Source organism: Manacus vitellinus, unplaced genomic scaffold, assembly GCF_001715985.3.
Source record: "Manacus vitellinus isolate BGI_N305 unplaced genomic scaffold, ASM171598v3 scaffold_17_pilon, whole genome shotgun sequence".
In the NCBI taxonomy this organism is placed as follows: domain Eukaryota; kingdom Metazoa; phylum Chordata; class Aves; order Passeriformes; family Pipridae; genus Manacus; species Manacus vitellinus.
Window position 1 is genome coordinate 11,802,315 of NW_021939256.1, and position 21,450 is coordinate 11,823,764.

At 40.9% G+C, this 21,450-nt stretch overlaps 1 protein-coding gene across 7 annotated transcripts in view; it reads right to left on the reverse strand.

The window, feature by feature from the left end:
• The window catches only part of IKZF1 (IKAROS family zinc finger 1), a 103,535-nt gene that overhangs the window by 32,370 nt on the left and 49,715 nt on the right, over window positions 1-21,450 (reverse strand). For all 7 annotated transcript variants that reach the window (XM_018070147.3, XM_029958930.1, XM_018070149.3 and 4 more), the window contains exon 3: window positions 15,061-15,180. In XM_018070147.3, the coding sequence (XP_017925636.1) occupies window positions 15,061-15,180 (120 nt within the window). The remainder of the gene's footprint in view (window positions 1-15,060; window positions 15,181-21,450) is intronic.

Here is a 21,450-nt window from a genome sequence, read left to right on the forward strand (position 1 = left end):
CCATTTGTGGCTATTCCCCCACAAAGGAGGCTGTTAGTACGTGATAAGAAATGGGTAAGTAAGGCTTCATTTTCTTTGAAATACTCTTGCACTGAGAATATCAACAGTTTCAGCTATTTTCCCTACCATTTATCTGTGAATTAAAAAGTATCTTCTGGGACACGTGATCAGTGTTTAGTTCTTCAGCTGAAACTAATGTGTGGGACAGAGGAGAGGTGACGCTACATGTGTAGGAAGGAGTTAGCAGTTTCCTCTCACGAACAGCAACAGTTATTGAGATGGAATGACTGTTGGAGACCTCCACTGAATGTCCCACCCCACAGCTCTGATTGCTCTTCCACTTCCCTACAGATACAGCACCAATACCTCTAGTTTACAAGGGAAGAGTCTATACACTGCATTATTCTTCTAAAGATGGCAGGGTGACCAAACTGTGTAATACCCAGTACATGTTTGTAAGAGGAACTATGGCCATTATGAAGGTTTTGTCTAGGTTGTCATATCCTACCTGGTACAGAGATGGGCTGGTGTATATTTCAGGTTTGAGGGGCATTACCTGCCTTCTTCTGGCTTTACTAGTTCTGGTCTGGTTTTCACTTCAGTGTAGCCCCTCTTGATGTAGTTCAGCATTTCAAAAGACAAAAACCAGCCATGAAGAAGTTCAAGAAATAATGTTTTGTCAAATCAAATAAGTACTGCAAGAGAGAACTTAGATACGGATGTTCTTCACAGCAAATGGATGCAATTTTTCTATTTGACTTTAGATGAGAAATATCAAGCAAAAGAGGCAGAAATAGGATAATTTTCTATCAAGCCAGTCATAATGTTACTTACTGTTAAACCAGAACAGTTGGAAACAGCTAAGCATTTGCCTCCACTGCAACCCTAGCCATAAGGAAAGGCACAAGTAGTGTGGTCAAGGAGCAATACCACAAGGGGAATTTTTTGCTGATGTAAACTTGGAAAAAAGAGAACATTAAATAGGAATACAAATGGGTAATACTCGATCCAGTCCTATTCTCAGTTTCTCACCAATTATGAATAGTACTTATCCTTTAATAATTCTTGGTCTCACAAAGAGTAGCCTTCTGCTTCAGCCTACAGAGAATTTGATAACAAACAGAACTTTATGACCTCAAAGAGGGATAAGGCACTGGATGCAGACTGAGGAAATCTAGGTTTAATTCCTAGCTCAGCCACAGACTTCCTGTGTGGCCATGGGAAAGATGCTTAATCCATCATGTGCCCTTACTTCCTTATCTGCACATTTTTCAATTCTTTTTTAACAGGGATAAGACTTTTTTTTCTTTTTTTCCTTTTTTTTCTAACGGGGGACTCAAAAGCCATTTTGCTGGTCAGAGTGATTCTTATATTCAGGTAAATGCCTCTCAAGTGTTCTAACACATAAGGCTGAAATCTGTCCATGCACTGGTCACCTTCCTGACATGTGTCCCACAGAAGGTGACTAGGGACCATGGAGCAGCAGTTGTCCAAAAGGTTGTATCACTTAGGCATTTGTGAAAATGCTTCCCACAGGCTGTGATGTGTCCTCCAGAATTATACAAAGGTAGAATTATTGTCCAGCCTAATAAACCTTGGTTACACCCATAAAATACTGGATATCAAATGTTTGGAACCCTCAGCCAGTTCTCCCTTATCCAGGATTGCTCAAGGTCAAAAGTAGACTTTTCTTCCTCAGACTCATGATGCAGAAGCAGGAAAGAAACAATCTTTTTCCTCAGCTGGCCTTTTCTCATGCTACCACTCTGTTCCAAGAGAGATGTAAAAATCCCAAAGGCAACTACCTCAAGAAAAAAGAAAGCATAAGCTGCTTAATATCCAAAGCAGTTTTTAATTTCCCTACACACTGAAGCCAGTATGGCATAAGTTATCAGTACTCTGAGAAAGGAAAGAAGAAAGGGGCTCAGCCTGTACCTTTTATGTGGGAAATGACCTAAAACTGAAAACTCTGTCATCTCCACTTCAGCTGCATAGTGCTTCTCATACATGTTCAGTTATGAGATGTGAAATGTCACTCCAGAACCAAATTGCTACAGTGTTTTTTTTAAATCTTCGCAAACATCTCAGCGTAAAGAAAAGCCTGGACAAGAGTATGGATTTGACACCTTGACATTTGGGCTTATCTCCCCACTTTATCCTTAGCTACTCAGCCTATCAGGACTAGCCTCACTCACTTCTCTGTCACACCAGCACTGGGCTGGAATTTCACTCATTGCACTTGCACAACCCAGGACTCCTCCCTGTAAAAATGAGGCACAGAGCTGGAAATTAGTTCTTCCCTTTTTCCAAAACTCCAAGCGATACAGTGAATTGCTTCTCTGTACTAAAATCTAGACTAATTAGAAGTCAGGAAATCAATAATTTCCTGATTCCCCAAATGATCTAATCATCCGCTGACAATATTTATTTTATTCCCTCATGTACAATGATCAAATCCTTCCTTTATTTACATTTACCTCTTTTATATTTCTTGATCTTATTTTTCAAGACATGAGGTTTAAAACAAAGCTGAGTACTTTGAACCAAACCAATCCCACTGCACCCTGGAAGAACACACAGACTTTTTTGCTGCAGTTATCAGAAAAATATATTTGCTCTCTGGTCTCCAGAATACTATATATGGTTTAGATTCCACAGCACAATTGATTACATTTCATTCCGCCCTACCTCACATTTACCTTGGCTAGGACTTGTAAGGCTTAATTAATCAATTATGTATATATAGTCTTAATTAGATTGTAAACTCCTTGGGGAATGCTGTTGGTGTTTGTGCAGTGTCTAGAGCAACAGAGTTCCTTTTCCAGGAAACCAGTGCCACAACATAAATTCAGAGATTAAAAAAAACCACAACAAAACAATTGAAAAAAAATGACGGCAGAAAAACCCAAAGCTTAATTCAATCCCCTTCTCAGTCTTACACCAACAGCAAGAGTTAAAATGGACAGAGGACACACAATTACACACAACCAGAACAAGGTCTGTGCTGTGAAAACTGATGTCAGGCATTCAGAGGGTGATCAAAACTTGGCCTCCCATAAGGGTTAATGATCTATTCAGTGTTGGCATTTCCTGTTATCTCAGCATTTATGGAATATCTGAAAATGTCTAGCAGGCAAAGTTTCTGTCAAACTTCCTCTCTGCTCCTGGTGCCCTGGAGCGTGCCCTGGACAGTGTAAGTGCCTTTTACTTGGAAGAATCCTTTTTAAAAAGCATCTGCCCAGTTTATGCTTAAAGCACTTTTCAAATATTCCAAAGGAAAAGATACTGCATTGCATTTTCACCAAACATGATGGATTCTCAGCACAGAAACACCCAAATATGTGCCCTAACGTGCCATTACACATTAGGAAACCTTCTTTCCCATGAACTACCAAGCTGCAACTCCCGCAAGCCAGAGAGAGACCATCAGCACTGTTCAATCCAGGATTCATAATGCACCTAAATTTCATACTACCATCCAGACACCACGATTGGACTAAGAGTGAGACAAATGGAAAGCATGAAAAACCTTCCACATTAAAATGCACAGCAGCTCTACCTTAGTTGCTGCTTCTTATTAGCAAAGGTAAACTTTGGTATCTGTGCCACGGCCATGCTGCACCGTGGAGTACAGCAAAGTCAGGAAAGGAAATTAAATCCTGCTAACTCTACCACTTAGAAACATTTACATCCAGAAATACAGTTTGTGCTTCTGGGCTATACAGGTTAAGTCAGGTCGTGGCCAGGCAGGTTTGTCAGAGGTTGCAGCAAGTGTATAGACTTGGTCTTCAGAAAATCAACCTTTTCCTGGTAAACTGGTCAGCAACCAGGGACAAAAATATTGGACTAGTGAATGATGCTTTGTTCATTTAGAAGAGAGCAACTCAAGTCTGACCTGTCCAACACAAAAAGACAAAATCATAATGGCTGAGCATTTCTGAGCACATAAGACACTCTAATCCCAGTGATGCCAGTATTCTACTTGAAGGCCTTTGGACTCTTGGAAACTGTTAGACACTAGGATTGTCTCTTGCCTCAGAGCAGTTCTAAGAGCTCTCCTTGACACCAGGACAAATGAAGAATGGCTCATCCACAGCTCCAAATTCCTTTACCTCAAATTTAGGTAAAGGAGTTGCAGCACGGAGTCCCAGCAAAGGTGATGCAAACCACAGGTTTACACCTTAAGGGTAAGGTGCTTCTCAAGTGTCTGTAGAAGAGAAACGTGTAAAGTTTTGTTTTCTGTTGTCATCTTTTTTTATTGAATAAATGTGCAATGGCTGTTAGTAGTGCAGGACCGTGGCATGCTGCAGCAAACCTTCCAGCAAGTCTGGTGAAATTTGCTTCTGCTGATGCAAATGTGCTGTTTGCTAGAGCTGCCTATGGCTATCTGATGAACTCCCATCCTATGCCTGAACATGAAAGCACAACCCGCAGCCCAGAACACGAGGATCACTGTGTTCTCAGGAAGTAGGCAACTAATATAACCACTTGTGCTCTCTCTCACTGAGGGTAAAAAAGAGGGGTGAAAAAAACCACCATTGCATAGCAAATGCTAGTTTCCACACAAGAAGGCCAGGGACTGCATTGTGCTCAACTATCCTGGCCTTCATGAGGGGTTGTATTTTGCACTCATCTGTAGCTCCCTACAATGTACATAAGGACATTCCCTGAATATCAACTGTCTCTTTCTGGGACAGGAGAGCAGAAGGGTCCATCACTACATCTGTTACAGTGCCACTTTTAACTATGCTTTTGTATTTGTTAGCTCTGTTAGCTACTGAAACATCTCTAAGAAATTTTTTGAGTTAGGCACGCACTTTTTTTCCCACTTTTAATGGAAAGCTGTATCTCAAATGAGAGATACAAGATATTATATCTGCATTTTCCGTTAGGTTATTTCAATACATCAGCCATCTATCCCTCTGCTCTGAGGACCATATGTCCCCCCAAAGCTTCATTAGGCAATCCTAAATTTGGTACAGGACTGTAAAAGAATCTTCTGGAAAAAACCACTTCATCAGTGTTTCCCTGTCTCTCTATTACAGACCTTACCTGAATAACACTACAAGAAATTAAGTGAATAAAACACCTGAATGCAAGGAGGAATAGCATTTAAGAAGTGTGGGGGAGGGTCTCGGGAGCCCAGGTACCCTTCCACTGCTGAGCTGGCAGAGGTAGGCAGGAAAGCTTCTTCAGGGCATTGCCTCTGGCAAAGAATGACTGCAGGAAGGATTGAGAGGGAGTGTGTGTTTCTCTTTCCTTACCCTGTCTTCCCCTATTTTCATGAACTCCCTGGTGGTCCTTTTAGTACCATGACCCCATCTACCTACACAGCTGACTTGGCCCAGCAGCTTTACGCAGACTAAAAAAGCCACAACGAGTACAAGCAGATCTTCCTCAGCTGCTGCCCACTTCCCAAATGGAATTTACACTTAGGTTTCTTATAGGGATACAGGCAAGTTAGCAGGAACTAACCTTTTCCTCTTTTAGATTTGAAAAAAATATTTTTATGGCATGTGTTTACGTTGCAGAGTGCATGTCTGACAGGTCTTAAAAAGAATGAAAAGCTCTGCTTTCAAGATAAATGCTCTTTTGCATATATGTGATGGGTTTTAGGTTTTTACATAGACATAAACATAGAGAAACTTGTTTTTGCAGGCACATAATTTTATGTGTGCTGATAGACACATATTTGTATGTACATATGTGTATGTGTGTACATTTACACATGTAAAAGAGAGAACAGGGAATAAATGGCTCCTGTTGGCTGGAAAATACATTGCCATTTCAAAGGGCATATTAGAGAGAAGAAATTAATTACAAAAGGTTTTAGAAATTAAAAACATTTTTGCATTGTCTCCTTAGCACCGAGAGCTGTATCATGTACTGTATAAATCAGTCTCACTGCACACAAGAAAGAGCTTATTAGCAATGTTTAAACTGTACAGTAAATGTACAGATTCACCAATGTGCAATTGCAGAATAAACAATATCAGACTTCTCTAGTCTGTTTTGTAAGGAGAAAAAGAATTCTACTTAACGCCACAATAAGCCTATGGTAGGATACCAATTTTACTAGGATCTACTAGCAAAGTGGTGGGAAGATTAAACAAATGTGTTACCACAACAGAGGTAATGCCTCATTACCATTATTCCTCCCTCATCTGTTTCCTGTGTTTGGCTCCAAAGCAACTGAAGTCTTTTGCTAGCATAATTATCATTTCTCATTTTTACTTCTACTTGCCATTATGTGGACAAATGGGCAGGAAGCTCAACTCCTCCCCAGAAAAGCCTAGTTCCCATTTGACTTCTAAATTGTTGTAGGTCCACACCTGCAGTAGACAAAGCCCCAGTGACCACGCTGGCCATCAGGGCTTCCTCAGCTCTCCTCCAACATCCAGCCACTGGAGGTGTCAGTTACAAAATTAATTGGATTCTGGGTGGAAAAAGGACAGACAATGACTCAGAAAGGAAGGTGCCATGTCAGTGCAGAAGGGATATTCTCACCTCTTCACTTATGGTTTCAGTCTAGGAAAACAGGAGGAGTACTCTGCTTTGGAAAGCCAGAGACATTCACAGCCTGAATTATGAATAACAGCCAGCTGGGGGGCAGGGTACAGATGGCTCATGGACAATTTGACACTTCCCTCACATAGGTGTCACATAGGTGTTTCCCCTTTGCAAATCTGGGCAAAAAATCCAAGCAGTGGGTCCCAGTCCACCCCACAATAAGGCAAATAAATTTTTATAGTGAATTCTATAGGTGCATGTGTTGTTTTCTCCTGTATAAATTCTGATATGGAAAGAACTAAAAGAATATATCTGAAACGTAGGCTCAGCACGAGGGGTGCAGGAACAGCAGCGTTCCCCAGCTGGCAGTCGCCATTTCAGTGCTAATGAAACCATCCCGCTTCAACACCAACCACTGCCACCACTTCCGAGCATTGCAACACATATTCACAGCAGGAAAAACAGGCTCAATAAGTCAGTCCATATAATGCTGAGGTGCACAGTACCGTGAACCAGAAGAGACCAATCTTCGTCCAAAAATCCCTTAAGCCACCGTTAAAAATCAGAAGAGAAAGCTCTTAGCTTAGACAAACAAACTCAAAAACCATCAAAGATTTGGGAAGTTCAAATCCATAGTGGGGATGTTGGCTGATCACAGCTTCTTACAAATACAGGATGCTTTTAAATGATGAAATATGGAGAATTAATATTTCCTCTTCTATTAATTGCAACACAAGCTGAAAGTGTCGGCAACTTTATTTTAAATCCACCTTTCCATTGCATTATGTTACTTAATCAGCAGGGAGGGCAAAATCATATGCAGATACTCTATTATATGAAGGAATTAGCAATTCTCTCTAAAGCTCTCAATTATTTTTTTTTTTTTTAAAGGAGGGGTCAGGGAACAAGCGAGTTCTTATATCGTTCCATAAAATAATCTAGAAGTTACTCTGGTAAGAGCCACTTCCCCAGAAGTAGCATTTCCAGGGTAAAAAAAAAAAATGGCTCATGTGAAAGTTCTCCTTACTCTTCAGTTTCTTCCTGCATTTAGGCTGCTGCTCTGCTCACTTGCTTGTTCAGGAAGGCAACTGGATAATGCATGACAGTTTCCAATAAGCTGTCTCTGGAAGCCAAAATCCTGGGATCTACCTGATCCACCTTCACAAATTAACAGCTTGCTGTGGTCACACATGTTCACCACAAACGACATGCTGAGGGTGAGCCTGCAGTGGCTGCTATGGCGTACCTATGTCCTGTATGTGGGGCAAAGCTTTTTCCTGAGAGATCCTCTTCTGAGTCTTCAAGAAATCTCATATAGTGAGTTCAATGAAAAAAGTTTGGGGATAAATCTCTGTCCTACTGCAACGCATGGTGTTTGCTCCTGGCTTTAGGACTATAGCTCCAAAAGGAGCTCTTGCATCCTCTCTCTTTGTCATAAGGGGCTTATTCTACACTGGGGAAAGCTGTGGTGGCATGGCCATGCTGTAAATCCTTCCTTGCAAATCTCAAATGTGGGGGATGCAGCCACAGTGACACCGTTTTTGCACATTTCACCATGGGACAGAGCCTGGGAAGTTCACATCTGAGAGGAGAGCATCACTGCAGGTTCTCTGCAGCCAGAAACTGTCTCCTCCCAGGAGGCACCATAACAGGAGTTGAAATCACAGCCATGTGAGGAGTGGCTGAACAAAACCAAAAGAGCGGCTTGTTCTGAAATGACACCTCTGTAGAGGCAGGTGGTCCCTACACCGTGCCTGACTCCAGCGGTTAAGTTTTCACTAAGGGTGCAGTTCTGAAGAGCAATTTTGGGGAATGAAAACTTGCTCAAGTGAAAAAGCAAGCCTACAACAAAGAATAAGAAAGAATTAACACAGAACAGTGGGATGACTGGTGTTGGGAAGCCAATCCAACCTTTCTATACAGTCATTCCTTTAAGATAACCTGTGGTCTAGCAAGCTGTACTTACAGAGGTCTTCCCCAGCTTAAAATATGCCCACCTTCCAGCCAGAGCCTGGTATTTCTGAGTTGTGCTGCAGCCACTGCTCAGATCCTGCTAGATAATTTTAACTCCAGAGCTAGAATGGGGCTTATCTCTGAGGCACATCTCTTCTGCTCAGATAAAGAGAACTTCCTCTCACTGCAGATTAGATCTGCAGGCTCAGTCTCAGTACCTAAAGCCACACAGCTAAACACACTGCATTTCTCCATTTCAAACAATGCTTGCCACTCAACACTGAAGAAACAAAACTTGCACAGTTCCCAGGCTTTCCCTGACTTTTGCACTGATGTTCCTCCTTCTGAAAATATAGCAGTACCCAGGAGGTGCTCATGAAATTGGCTGCAGCTCCACAAGCTTCACAGTTCTGGAGAAAAAAGGGAAAAAACCCCAATAGCTTCACCAACTACTGCAACATCATGTTGCCACACAGTGGCAACGCAGATCATACTACTGCCAAATTGGCCAGGAGTAAAAAAATTCCTCACAAAACTAAACAGAAATCACTGGAAACATAGAACTCTTTTTAGGGTCAATTCGGTTCTCAAGCAATGATTTCGTCATTGCTATAGTTGCATCAAAGGACAAATTTTTATGTGCCTGCTTACGCAGTGGCTCTGCCCTGGCTTTGAATGGGCTGAGAGGACTGCAGTAATAAAGCATAGCCTTCACTGGGGCTGTGGTGGCTCTGTTTTTCAGGCTGGCTCACTCTCCCTTCCAGAAACGACTTCCCAGTTTGTTGAGAAAATGTTCACCTTTCATTATTTGCAGCAATCATTTTTAATTTTGATAAAGGAATCCACCTTCACTAAGCGGGCTGGTTTCCACTCTCCTTGTGAAAATTTGTGCACGTTTTTCTAAGTCTCTGATCATTACATAGATCAGAGCTTGTCTCTGACTTGACAGCAAATTCCCAATGGACCCACGTACCTGTTTCACACTATGCACATGCAAAACAAACCTTTGAAGGCTGGTATATAACATATATCCTGTACAGCATATGTAAGGGCATTAATGAAATTTTACACGCCTTTTCCTACTAAACCACCCCCATCCTCCTCTATACAAATCTCCAGATGAGTTTTGCAGACAAAATGAAAATAATCCTGACAGAAATATCTCCTGCATTCCCCTTAAAAACAGGTAAGTCATACTGGCAGGCTCTCAGAGCATGCAGTACCAGTCTATACTGGAAAATGTTACTCCGGGGTTAGAAATAGGGGCTTCAGACCAAACAAGAGGGGAGATTCCCAACTTCTCTATTTTTAAAAGTTCCTAAAATATTTTAACTACGAGTTTTTCAATTCCTTCAGAAGCCTCAGTTGGACTTTCAAGCTCTGTTTCATTGAGGAGGGTTAAAGACAATTCTTAAAGCCATTAGGGCTACATAAGGTGAGACAGCAACTCTCACCAATTATTTACAAAGGTTCATCAGCTTCTACCCACTTTCATACCTTTAAGCAGCAGAGATGTTCACCTGAAACCTGAGCAAGTAAAAATATCACACAGCCCTCCAGGTTACTTTAGCTTTGAATTTAGTTCTCTGAACATCCACATGCACACATGCCACATGTGCATTTTATTATTCACACACAACACACTGCCTTCATAGCCACTGGCTTCCCACAGGAGGAGTGTGCAAAGACATTTAGTTCCACAGTCTTTTTCCTCAGCCCCTTTCCCTGCCTCACAGAATTACCGGGCAGTAGTGCTAGCTGGACCTGTCTAAACCACCGGACCAATTTTGCAAGCCAGGGTGTGGGCACTTCTCCTTTTTTCTTTTCTCCCCTTTCCCCTCTGTCTGCAGCCTTTCCACACTTTTACTCTGTCTCCACCCAGCTGTGTGTAAGTTGCAGCAGATTTATGTAATGGCAAGCTCTTGTGGTTGCCTGGTGGCCCCTCAGCAAAGCTTGTGTCCATGCTCTCAAATGACTGAGCTCCTTTTAAGGAAATAAAGCACCAAAGCTGCTCAGAATGGGGACACTTTCCTGCACCAGTAACTAGCTAGTCATGCAGGTTACCACCTCTGAATGCCCATGGCTGGGAGGGAAGATCCCTGGGTTGAAGACAATGCCAGGGTTCCAGTGATGCCAGGCACTGAAGCCTGCAGCTATAAAGGCTTCTGCTTCAAAAACTGGATTGAGGGAGGGAGGTAACATCATCACTTGATATTTCCCCCTGGAGGAGAAAAATGTCAAAAAAGCACTTTCCTTTTACCGTCTCTTCCCATACTAGTATCCTTTATTTTAAACAAATAGAATTTATAATTTCATAAAAATCCCATCTGTTTTCTATTGATGTCTAAGTTCACCTTGACTTATTACTTTGGACATTCTCTGTCAGTTGTACAAGTTTCAATCTAATTTGGTGAGATTACTTCTCCCCGCCTCTTAAAAATAAGAAGATCTGTAGACATTGTATATTCCTGGTCCAGACTCTAATCTGTGACGATGGTGGTAACCCTTTGCTTCTGTTTTGGAAGTTTATGGTCACCTGCAGCCTCAGACAGCTGTCTGTGCAGAAACAGGGAGCCCACAGCCTCTTTTTGAGGCCACTAACACAGTGAGATGGGTTTTTGTCTTTTACCCAGTGATGGCCAGCTCTGACATGCGCAGTTATGGATAAAGAAGGTACTGCCTACCTTCCTAAGCAAATGCCACCACTGCAGCAAATGGCTCTTTCTCCATTAAGTAGGGTCCAATCCACAGCCCACTGAATCATTAACTTTCCACACATGGATCAGGATACAGTCTCAGAGCACAAACAGCCTTAAATTTCAACTGTCTACCACACAGAGGATGTTCAGCACCGATCATCCACAAAAGGTGCACACAATGTTTAACCTGAAACTTGAATGGAGACAGTAAGAATCATCAGACAACATTTCAAATAGGTTAGCATGGGAAATAGCGCTGTCCGAAATAGGCAACAAAGCACTAATTCTTAATGGAATGGAATTTCAGTGGGATGTGTATTTCTAAATAACTCAGACCAAAATTTTGAAATGTTATTTAGGAGAGATGGTAAAACACAGTCTCTAGTGCCTTAAAGAGCTGTGAAAATCAGCTGTGCTGAAAACATTCCCAGTGTTTTCTAGAGAAACTAAATGTAGAGCAGGTGGGTGAGAAGAATAAAAAGAAAATAATAAAAAAATGTTACAGGTGCCAGATCTGGGGTGGAGAATAGGACCAAGAAGGAAGAAGATCTATTGGACAGAGCAGCAGAAATTAAGCTTGCAGGAGGAAACTGCTCAACACATAGTGGCATTCTGGGGGTTACAACATTAAAGTCATAGCAAGCTCATCAAGGAAATGAGCAGTGATCAGAACAAGTCTTTCAATGTGTTTCTGCTTTGCTGTGCTACTTGAGGTTATTACTAGAAATAGTTGATGACTTTACTTCCGTAAATTACCTTCTCATATTTGCTAATCATTTTTACATTGATCAGAAGCAACCCACGTCTTGGGTGTCCCCCCTGTCTGGGGACACAAGTCAAAACATACATTTCATGAACCTCTGGATACCTCCCTCCAGTCATTTTAAGTGAGAACTCAAAAACTGAAGGCACCCAATAAAATCTGAGAAGTGAATGGAAGACTTCCAACATCATTCCCAGAGCAGGAGAGATATTTCAATCAATTCTCTCTATCAGCTCTATAGTACCACGTTCAAGTCTCATTATAGGTTTGGAAGAATCATGAAAGGAGATTTTTGAAAACACATAGAGGAGCTAAGGCCTATCTTTCTTTTCTAAAAATAGCTTATTTCCCCTAATCTTTGACTTTTAAAATGCTAAATTGATGAAAAAGGTAGTTAAACTTTTGATTCCAGGGTTAAAGATTTCATGAAGTGCTACTGATAATTCAAGTAAGCAAATGGTCATTTGAACATTTCTATCTCACAGGCTGTTTAAAATTAACAACAGAATTCTCACCTAATTTTAGTAGGATGAGGCAAACACTTACTCTTTTCATTTAATAAACTTGCAATTCCCATTGTTACCTCTACAGTACTACACGTACAAAAAAGTCCATTAGAATGTCGACGCTCTCCTCCATAAATGTCTGACTCAAATTCCTTGGTGCATGCTGTATGGACAGCTGATCTCTCAGGGTCTTACAGATTAAGTGAGATGCACTGAAAATCCTATGTTAAAATACATCAAAATTCATAGGGATTCCCTTCTGATGAAGGAAACAGATAGGACATTAGGAAAGTAATATAGAGAAAAACTGTTGCCTGGCCAGTCAGTTATCACAGGCCACAGTCTATCTCCCACCCACGAGATATACATCTATAATATCAGTGGGTCCTTACATTACTCTCCTGTCTATCTTTCATTCTTCAAACTACTTTTTCATCCTTTTCTACTTAAGTTTGTTGATAAACAGAGGTGATAAACTGATCTTGGGACTTAGAGACAATAGTGTTGCACTAAACATCAAGCCTGTCTACACTGCCAAGCTACTACCTACATAAAAAGACAGTCTCCTTCATCCCTACTGCAGCTATGGAATCATGCAGGCCAAACACCACTCCTAAGGTATTGGTTTATTCCCTAAGGGATTTTCTTTTGATGAAGACCCAGAATGTGCATAGCAATCATATGGCTCCTGATATGATTGGGGCATGTGTTCAGATCCTCTTTGTAAAACCAAAGAATTAATTTTTTCAGTAGACTCTTTTCAGAAAGTTAGTTTAGGGCTAGAAAAAAGGAGCAGTAGAAGCAAAGGTTGTATGCAGCTTTCCAGAAAAGACAAACATTGCAAGAAATGCAGTTGATACCTACAGATCTTCCATAAACCAGAGTATTGTGTCTGTTTACTATGTTCAATAAGACATCACTACAAGATGTAACCCTTGTAAACAAAAGAGCTAAGGGGTAGAGAAAGCGGCTGTAGAAAAAACGTTGAAGACAGGACATGGAAAATCTAATTTACTGCTTACTAATGAGAACAACAGATAGAACTTATCATATTTAGGGCACTAAAGTTATTACAGTAACTTCTAATATGTATTTATATCGCTATATGATTGAACTGTTGAAAGAATCATGACATCATCAGCAAATAAAAAGTTTGACTTTTGTGAAGTAAAGAAAATTCAATGCAATCAAAAATCCTGTTTGTTTGGGTTTGAACAAAGAACTTAAAAAATTATTACTATTTTTTAAATTAAGGCTTAAATATTTTGTTGGGTTTAGTTACTGTGGGAGAAAGGAGACTTAACTCTTTTTATTGAGTTGATATGCAAGCAGTTAAGGCAAGATTTTGTCCAAAGATCTTCGGACTGAAAAACAAAGCACTAGGTAAGTGATCAGACTATTTAAAAGCATTTTTAAAAATGAATTTGTTCATAAGGTATGTCAATATACATGTAGGAGCTGAACTTTGTGCTCAGATTTTTGGTAAGAGGGGATCAAGTGGTAAATAAAGTGAAGATGCATAAGATGCTTCTCTACTAGCCATTGCTGAAGTTTGGGAGCAGGTTCTATCCCTAATGCTGAAACCATCCTGCTGTATTACCTTCAGTTGGTTATTTTGCCTTCTGTGCCTCCCTTCCCACCTAACATCCTTTATTGGACTTCCTTAGACAATAAACATTTGAAGGCAACTGCAATCTTTCTATAAAAAGTCTTCCACTTTGACACTCATTCTTACAATAGGAATGTAAAAATGATGAGCAATACTTTTATTTGTGGACAAACTAATGTATTTTGATAGTCACTCCATTCCAGAAATATTTTTATCATATTGGGCATTGATCACAGCATTCTGGGAGTCAGTATGCTTTTCTTTTTTCCCCTTTTTCTTACCCCTCCCCCCACTAGTAAACAAGCATGGTGCTCAAGTTATATCATTTAGTCTTTTTTAATGCACTACGTGTGAATGGATGCACGCATTAGTCATTGCTAGTCCTTGGTGTGGAGTCTGGGATCTCTAAGAAGAATCAGCATTTTGCACAATCATCTATGGACAATAATTTATTTTAACCCAACAGATTTTATCAATTGTGGATTTTTACCTAGTAGAGCAAAATTCAAGTGTTTTCTAAAGTACTGCCAGGCAAAAAAATCAAGGGTAAATGAAGATTCAATATTGGAATCTGAAACATACGAATACTATGTGTGTTCTAATGTGGCATTTCTGGAGAAATCTGAATAGCAGATAACATTCAAGATAACATTCAAACTAATAATAATAATGAAAATATCTGAGAGTTTAGTGAATTTTTATCAAATCTGAGTTCAAATAATTTTGACTTGGAATAACATATTTAATTCCATTTCCGAGGCAAAATGGAATATCTTTCCTGGAGAGAATTTTATACAACCAGTCATGCTTTAGAAAGAAGATAAATAGTAGCATCTTTGTAACTTCTCTGTGGATGAATATGCCTTTCCCAAAGAAAAGGTTGCACAAAAAACAGTAAGCACCTTAGCAAGACAAAAAGGCACAGGACCTCCCTATATACCAGCTTGTTATACAGTACTTTAACATTATCTACTATATTATCTACTCGTAATTCTTATCAGAGTGGACTTGTCATCTTACCCAAGATTCTGTCACTCTTAGAACTCTGTTGTCCTCCAGTACTAGTTGAAAGGTCCTCTGGCACAGGCATAGGTTCATCTGGATCATCTGGGACATCACTAATTGGAGGACTTTCCTTTCCTAGTTGTGAAGAAAGTAGCATCAATTAGTCATCAGAGTAGCCTCATTTTCAAATATTACCATAAGAGGAACCACAAACCAAATAAAACTTAACAAAAAACCCTAAACACTATCTAAAGTATGATATTCTTAGGACCAAAACCTACTCTCCTGCAGAGAAAACTTTTTATGAGTACAGGGGAATTATATTTGTGAAAACAATGCATGCCAATATCTCTTCCAAATTTATTGAAGGCTGGATACACAGTTATCAGCCTTACCATTTTGGATATTTGTAAGACACAGGTATGTTCTCCAGCTGCTACATTCAGAAGATCCAGTTTAGCCAGTGCAGACTGACAGATTAAAAAGGTTATCAAATGGACATCCTTTGTAAAAAATTTTCTTTCTTCCACAAGTGCTCCTTGAAAGCATACCCAGATTTGCTTCAAAGACATAGTGAAGTCTAACCTACAAGTATTCTGAGGCTCCAAAAGAACTACCCCAAAAGTAAAATTTTATCTTCAAATAAAAATTCAACTACAACTTCAGCAAGCTTCACCAACACCCACAGATCAAGCTTTGGCTGGTCCTTGTGATTAAAAGCAGTGACATGCCTGTAGCTCCCAGGATTTCTTAAAACACGAACAGAGTTCATTCAACACATGACTTCGAGGGTTTTACTGTCTTTTATTTGCAAAGAGGAAACAAAACCCAATATTTTGTGTACACAAGGTTTTGCAGAGGAAAACAGTTTGGTGTTTTAATGTATAACAAGTATTGTGGAACTGTTTTAGTGCTGAATGCAATACAGTAAGAAAAAGAACTCTCTTGCTAAGTACTGCACTTCCAGAAATAGTGATGTTTCTTGGTTCCGCTCTCAGTCACAGCACACATGTCCTGCCTACAGTAATATCCCTGTCTTGCAGACCTTCTTTTAAAATTACTAACAAAAGCACCCCTTGGAAACAATTACCAAAAGAATTATCTAAGTGATAATTATCTAAGTGATTAGTTTCATTTACTATTACTAAAAGGCTGGTCTTTGCATTAATAGCAAAGAATAGAACAGGCCCAGAGCAGGATTTGAACTCAGTAATGTTCACATAAGACCCTTGTCTCCAAAATGGAGATGTTACCAAATTACATTGATGCAATCTGTTAGACGTCCCGTGGCAATCGGCACACCAGCAAGGGCAGTAATTTCATGGCACAAAGCCCTAGCAAATTAGTGGTTTTTCTCCTAATAAGAATTCCCTCATTAAAACACAAATGTAAATTAAATCTGAAGATATTTATCAGAAAAGGAAAAACTGAAGAAAATATAGCTTACTTAAGTGACAGCAGTTTAGTGATGCCAGTTATGGACTTGATCTGAATGAAGCAAATAGTTTCCTCCCAGCTGGATGGAGCAAAAAAGAAAGCATTGTGCTTTCTGATCTATACTGATCACAATGGTGGGAAATGACAGGTAGGTTCAAGTAGTCTTCCAAATGAGCTGTTTTGGCTTGTTTGCACAAATCTATGTTTAAATGAATGATATGAGTATTTGACTGCACTTCTTAATGACACACCTATCAAACTGTGGAATAATCTCTGAGTGGGAGTGTTGAGAGTGGCATCAGGTGAACCATCTAAAACTGCAGCCAGAAGGACTCAAGGGTAATGAAGAAACAATACTGCACTGGCAGAAGGACTAACTAGGGGATTTCATAAGGTCCTCCCATATCCAGCTTCTGTGGGGTATTCTTAAATGGGCAAAATCACACCCACTGGATGCAAGTGTAAGAGCAAAGGTGGGTTGCATAAATGGAAAAGAGGGAATATGAATGTTACAGCAAAGGAAAGTAAAAGCAGAAAGTAAGTTCTTTAAAACAGTTTTTGCCATTTACCATTTAGCTCCTTACTCAGTTATTTCTGTAGTTTTCTGGGATGTAAGGAACTTATAGAACTACCAGCAACTTTCCAACACAAGTCCGATCCTGCCAAGCTGAGGTATCTGTTACAGATAGGATGGATGGGAGGAAAGACAGCTGAAATCTTTCAGTTTGTTCAACACATTTTCCAGCACACAGTAAAAAAAAAAAAAAATCCCCACAAGTTTAATGGGAGGGTAAGCGGCAGCCTGGCAGCTCTCTTCACACTATATGTGGGTTAAGGAAATTTGTTAAAAACTAACAGTATCCAAAAGCCACCTGCATCTTCCAAGGATCAAACTGTGCTCCCAGTTACAACAACAGAAGCTGATGCTTTGACTTAGACTAAGAACATTTACCCTAAGAACCTGAAGACTTTTTTTGGTTACAAACCAATATAAACTCATAACATCAGACCTATGAGATAACAACAGACAGTAAACAAAATAAAATATTTCTTAGTGTGTCATTAGCTGTCCTACAATATGCAGGTGTAGTGGGTTTCTGTGGCTGGGTTTGGTAGCAGGGGTGGAGGTAGGGGCTACAGGGGTGGCTTCTGTTAGAAGCTGCTAGAAGCTTCCCCTGTTCAGTGGAGCCAATGTTAGCCAGTTCCAGGATGGACTTCCTGGCACTGGCCAAGGCCTCTGTGATAACATATTTAAGAACAAAAGGTTGTGGTGCAGAAAGAATTCCAGCCAGGGAAGAGTGGAATGAGAACATGGGAACAAAAATGCAGACACCAAGGTCAGTGCAGAAGGAGGGGCAGGAGGTGCTCCAGGCACCAGAGATGAGGCCCTTGCAGCCCGTGGTGCAGACCATGGTGGAACAGCTGTGCCCCTGCAGCCCATGGAGGACCATCGGGGTGTAGAGACCCACCTGCAGCCCATGGAGGAGCCCATGCTGGAGCAGGTGGATGCATGAAGGAGGCTGTGACCCTGTGGGAGGCCCAAGATGGAGCAGTGTCCTGCTGGAGACCTGCAGCCCATGGAGAGGGAAGCCCACGCTGGAGCAGGTTTTTCCTGGGTAGGACTTGTGGGCCCCTGTGCGAGACCCACGTCAGTACAGCTCATTTGTGACAGACTGCACCCCATGGAGGAGTGACCCACGGGACAGCAGTTTGGGAAGAACTGCTGCCTGAGGGATGGACTCACATCGGAGAGGTCCATCAAGGACTGTCTCCCATGGGAGGGACCCCACAGGAGCAGGGGAAGGACTCCTCTCCCTGAGCAGAGGCAGAAACGACAACTGACCGTAACCCCCATTCCTGTCCCCCTTCACCGCTGGGGGGAGAAGGAAGAACATGGAAGGAAGGAGGGGTGGGGGGAAGGTGTTTTTAAGATTGTTTTATTTCTCACTCTTTGGCTCTTACCCTGTTAGTAATAAATTTAAATACTATCCCCACTTTGAGTCTGCTTTGCCCGTGAAGGTAATCAGTAAGTGACCTCTCTCAGCTGTTATCTCAACTCATGAATCCTTAGCTGGTTTTTTTTCTCTCCTCTGTCCAGTTACAGACGGAGAGCGAGAGAGTGGCTTTAGTGGGTACCTGGCATCAGGCCAGTGCCAACCCACTGCAGCAGGCTAAGTAGGATGCTTTGAAGATAAGTCAAATAAATCTTTTTGGAAGAGAAACCCATTAGCAGATGACTACTTTTGCAGTGGTGAACTCTTTGGTTCACTAAACAGGTATCAGTCTTAAACTTGTAAAATTAATAGGTATTTGCCCAGGTGGCATGAATTAGACTAGTCTCATTAACTTGGTGGGGCAGGAGCTGGAGATCAGGTATTCTTCCCTCTTTGCAGGAGACTGCAGTTAAGAAAACTCAGTAAACTTGACTTTAATGACCCATTTAATATAATTTGATTTCTTGTCACACATGATTGAGAAATCCTTACATGCAAAAAGACAGAGTAAAAATAGTGAATTTAAAATAGATCCATTTTTTGTGTCTTGGATTCTAGAGCATCGTATTTGCATTTCATGCCTTAACTACATCTAAATCATTACACCATGGTAAGTTCACTACTGTATGGCAATCTTACAGATGTGCAATCCCACTAACATTGTTTTGCCAATGAATTTAGAATTGTAAAGGGGGTGGGGCAAGGGATGGAATGCTTTCCCATTTAATTTCTGACAGGCATGCCCAGAACAATAACTGATCGAAGGAAAAGGAGCTCAAAAAACCGCAACACCTAGTGGCCAGTACTGGGGAAAATTATTAAAGTAGAGGGAAGTGAAGTATAAACATCACAATCTGATCTTGTATGGAGGGGGTGTTTTTTGGTTTTGGGGTTTTCATTTTTGTTTTTGTTTTTTTCTAATTACTTATTAGAAAGAGCCACCTTATCTATAGAGTTGAAGTTCTGTTTCTGGCACTGCTACTGATTTGTGGTGCTCTTGGTTACTTCATAAATGGGGACAACTTCAATTGCAGTCTGTATCAAACAGTCCTTCAATTCAGCCTGCATCTCTGAAAGACAGTCCCAGATTTCCAAATACTGCCATTTCTGTATTAAAATAGCCGGAGAAGAGCCTATCCCTAACAACAGTGTCTGGTAAGAGACTCAACTTCTCTCTATTTGAGTTTCCTCATCTCTGCCCCAGAAATAAAGTCGAAGACATAAGGAAAGAGAGGAAGGGAAAAAAGTGCCCAATCCAGTAAGGTTTTAGCATCCTTTATTTCTGGCCAAGTCCATAGCCCAATGTTCCTTTAACACCTCCATCCAGTTCTGAGAGCAATTTGGTTCATACCAGGATGGTGCTGGTGGTGCTGCCACTGTTGAAAAAAAAAAAAGCCAGGGCAGATTCCCTATAGAAATCTCTATCCTGCCACAAACTAACCTTGGGTGTACTTAATATCAAAGGTTGTTTCCCATGGAAACACTAGAATCACTGGAGAAATCCTGCAAGAAAAGCAACATAGAATTTTTCTGGATGAGAGTCACAACCCAGTTCACATCTCCTTTTCACTGACAGAAACTTAAATCTCCAGTGATGAGAAGAGAGTCACTGCAATGGGAGCCAGGCTCTCAGGTGGCAGACACCAGCCCAGGATACACTCATTTCCACCTTTCCGGGACCTATCAAGAACATCAAATGCAAAACTCTTCTTCCTGCTTTTGCAGAGCCCAGCCCAGCCTGGTTCATGGTAGGGGATCTTTTAATGTTAGATGTGGAAACATTTGTACCGCTTTTCACCTTCCTTAACTGTTAGGCCCTAGAACTGAGAAAAAAAAAAAAAAAGACAAAAAGGCAGGAAAAATACTGCTTGTTAAGTGAGATATTATCTGTGTTTTCTGACTCTTGTGCATGGGTGCCGGATACCGTTTGGTTAAATGTATGTCAGTTCTCTCCTCATTTCAGAACTGCAACTGCTTGCCTCATGAAATATCGCTTTCAGGAGAAAAATAAAAAGTGTGAACTCTGTGTTAGTCACACAGTATTTCAGTTCCTCTAGGAGTCAGCCATGCCTGGATTCCCAGAGGCGGGAATGCCAGCGTGCACGTAGGGTTTGGCTCGCTCACACTAGTTTTATTCTGTCTCGGCCCAGCAGGTCCCTGCCACACCTGAGTCAGCTGCAGCTGCGTAAAGCACACGGCTGCAAGACACCGCCGAGGAGATTATTTCTAGAGAGCTGTTTCACTTCTGGGTTAAAAAACAAAATGCCCCAAAGAAACCCACCAAACCAAATTTATTTTTTAGTTTTTTAAAAAAAAAACCCACAACCAAGTGTGCTAGTGAACCAAGTTACCTAATTCCATGGGCCCAGAGAGTAAGTTACACCTGATAAGCATTACTCATAGAACAGGAAAAATAAATAAAAGCATTTTAAAGCTGACAAGACAAAAAATCTCACACTCCTGAAACTGTGCAATTGTTTGACTGGTTCCCTTGTCATGCAAGGAAGCCTCCCAGAAGCATGTAGAACCCCAGGAGAAGACAAGGGGGAAAACTTTCTGGATTCACCAGTCTATAAGAAAGAAGTAGGAAACATCCCTGTAGCTTCAGATCCTTCACTTTTGAGGTCTAGTAAGAGCTTACAAGGAGCCAGTATCTGTGGAACCTAATCTGACAAGCACTAAACACTGAATTCACAGACTACTCATATCATAAATGAAAGTAAATTAGCAAATTCTTTCTTTGGCCAGTTGTTCACAAATCCAGCTAACGACCCAATGCAACTCACAGCCTCTGCTCACAGAAAGTACCAGATGTTCAGTGGCAGAAATGGCAGGAAGAGTTCAAAGCTGACTTTTTTTTTCCTTTAATCTGTTTGTGTAGGTCTACCTCTTATCAGAGGTAACTTTCTTTTTCAAGAAAATCCTCTCTCATCACAGAATAGTACTATTGCAGGATATGCTAGAAAAGCTACAA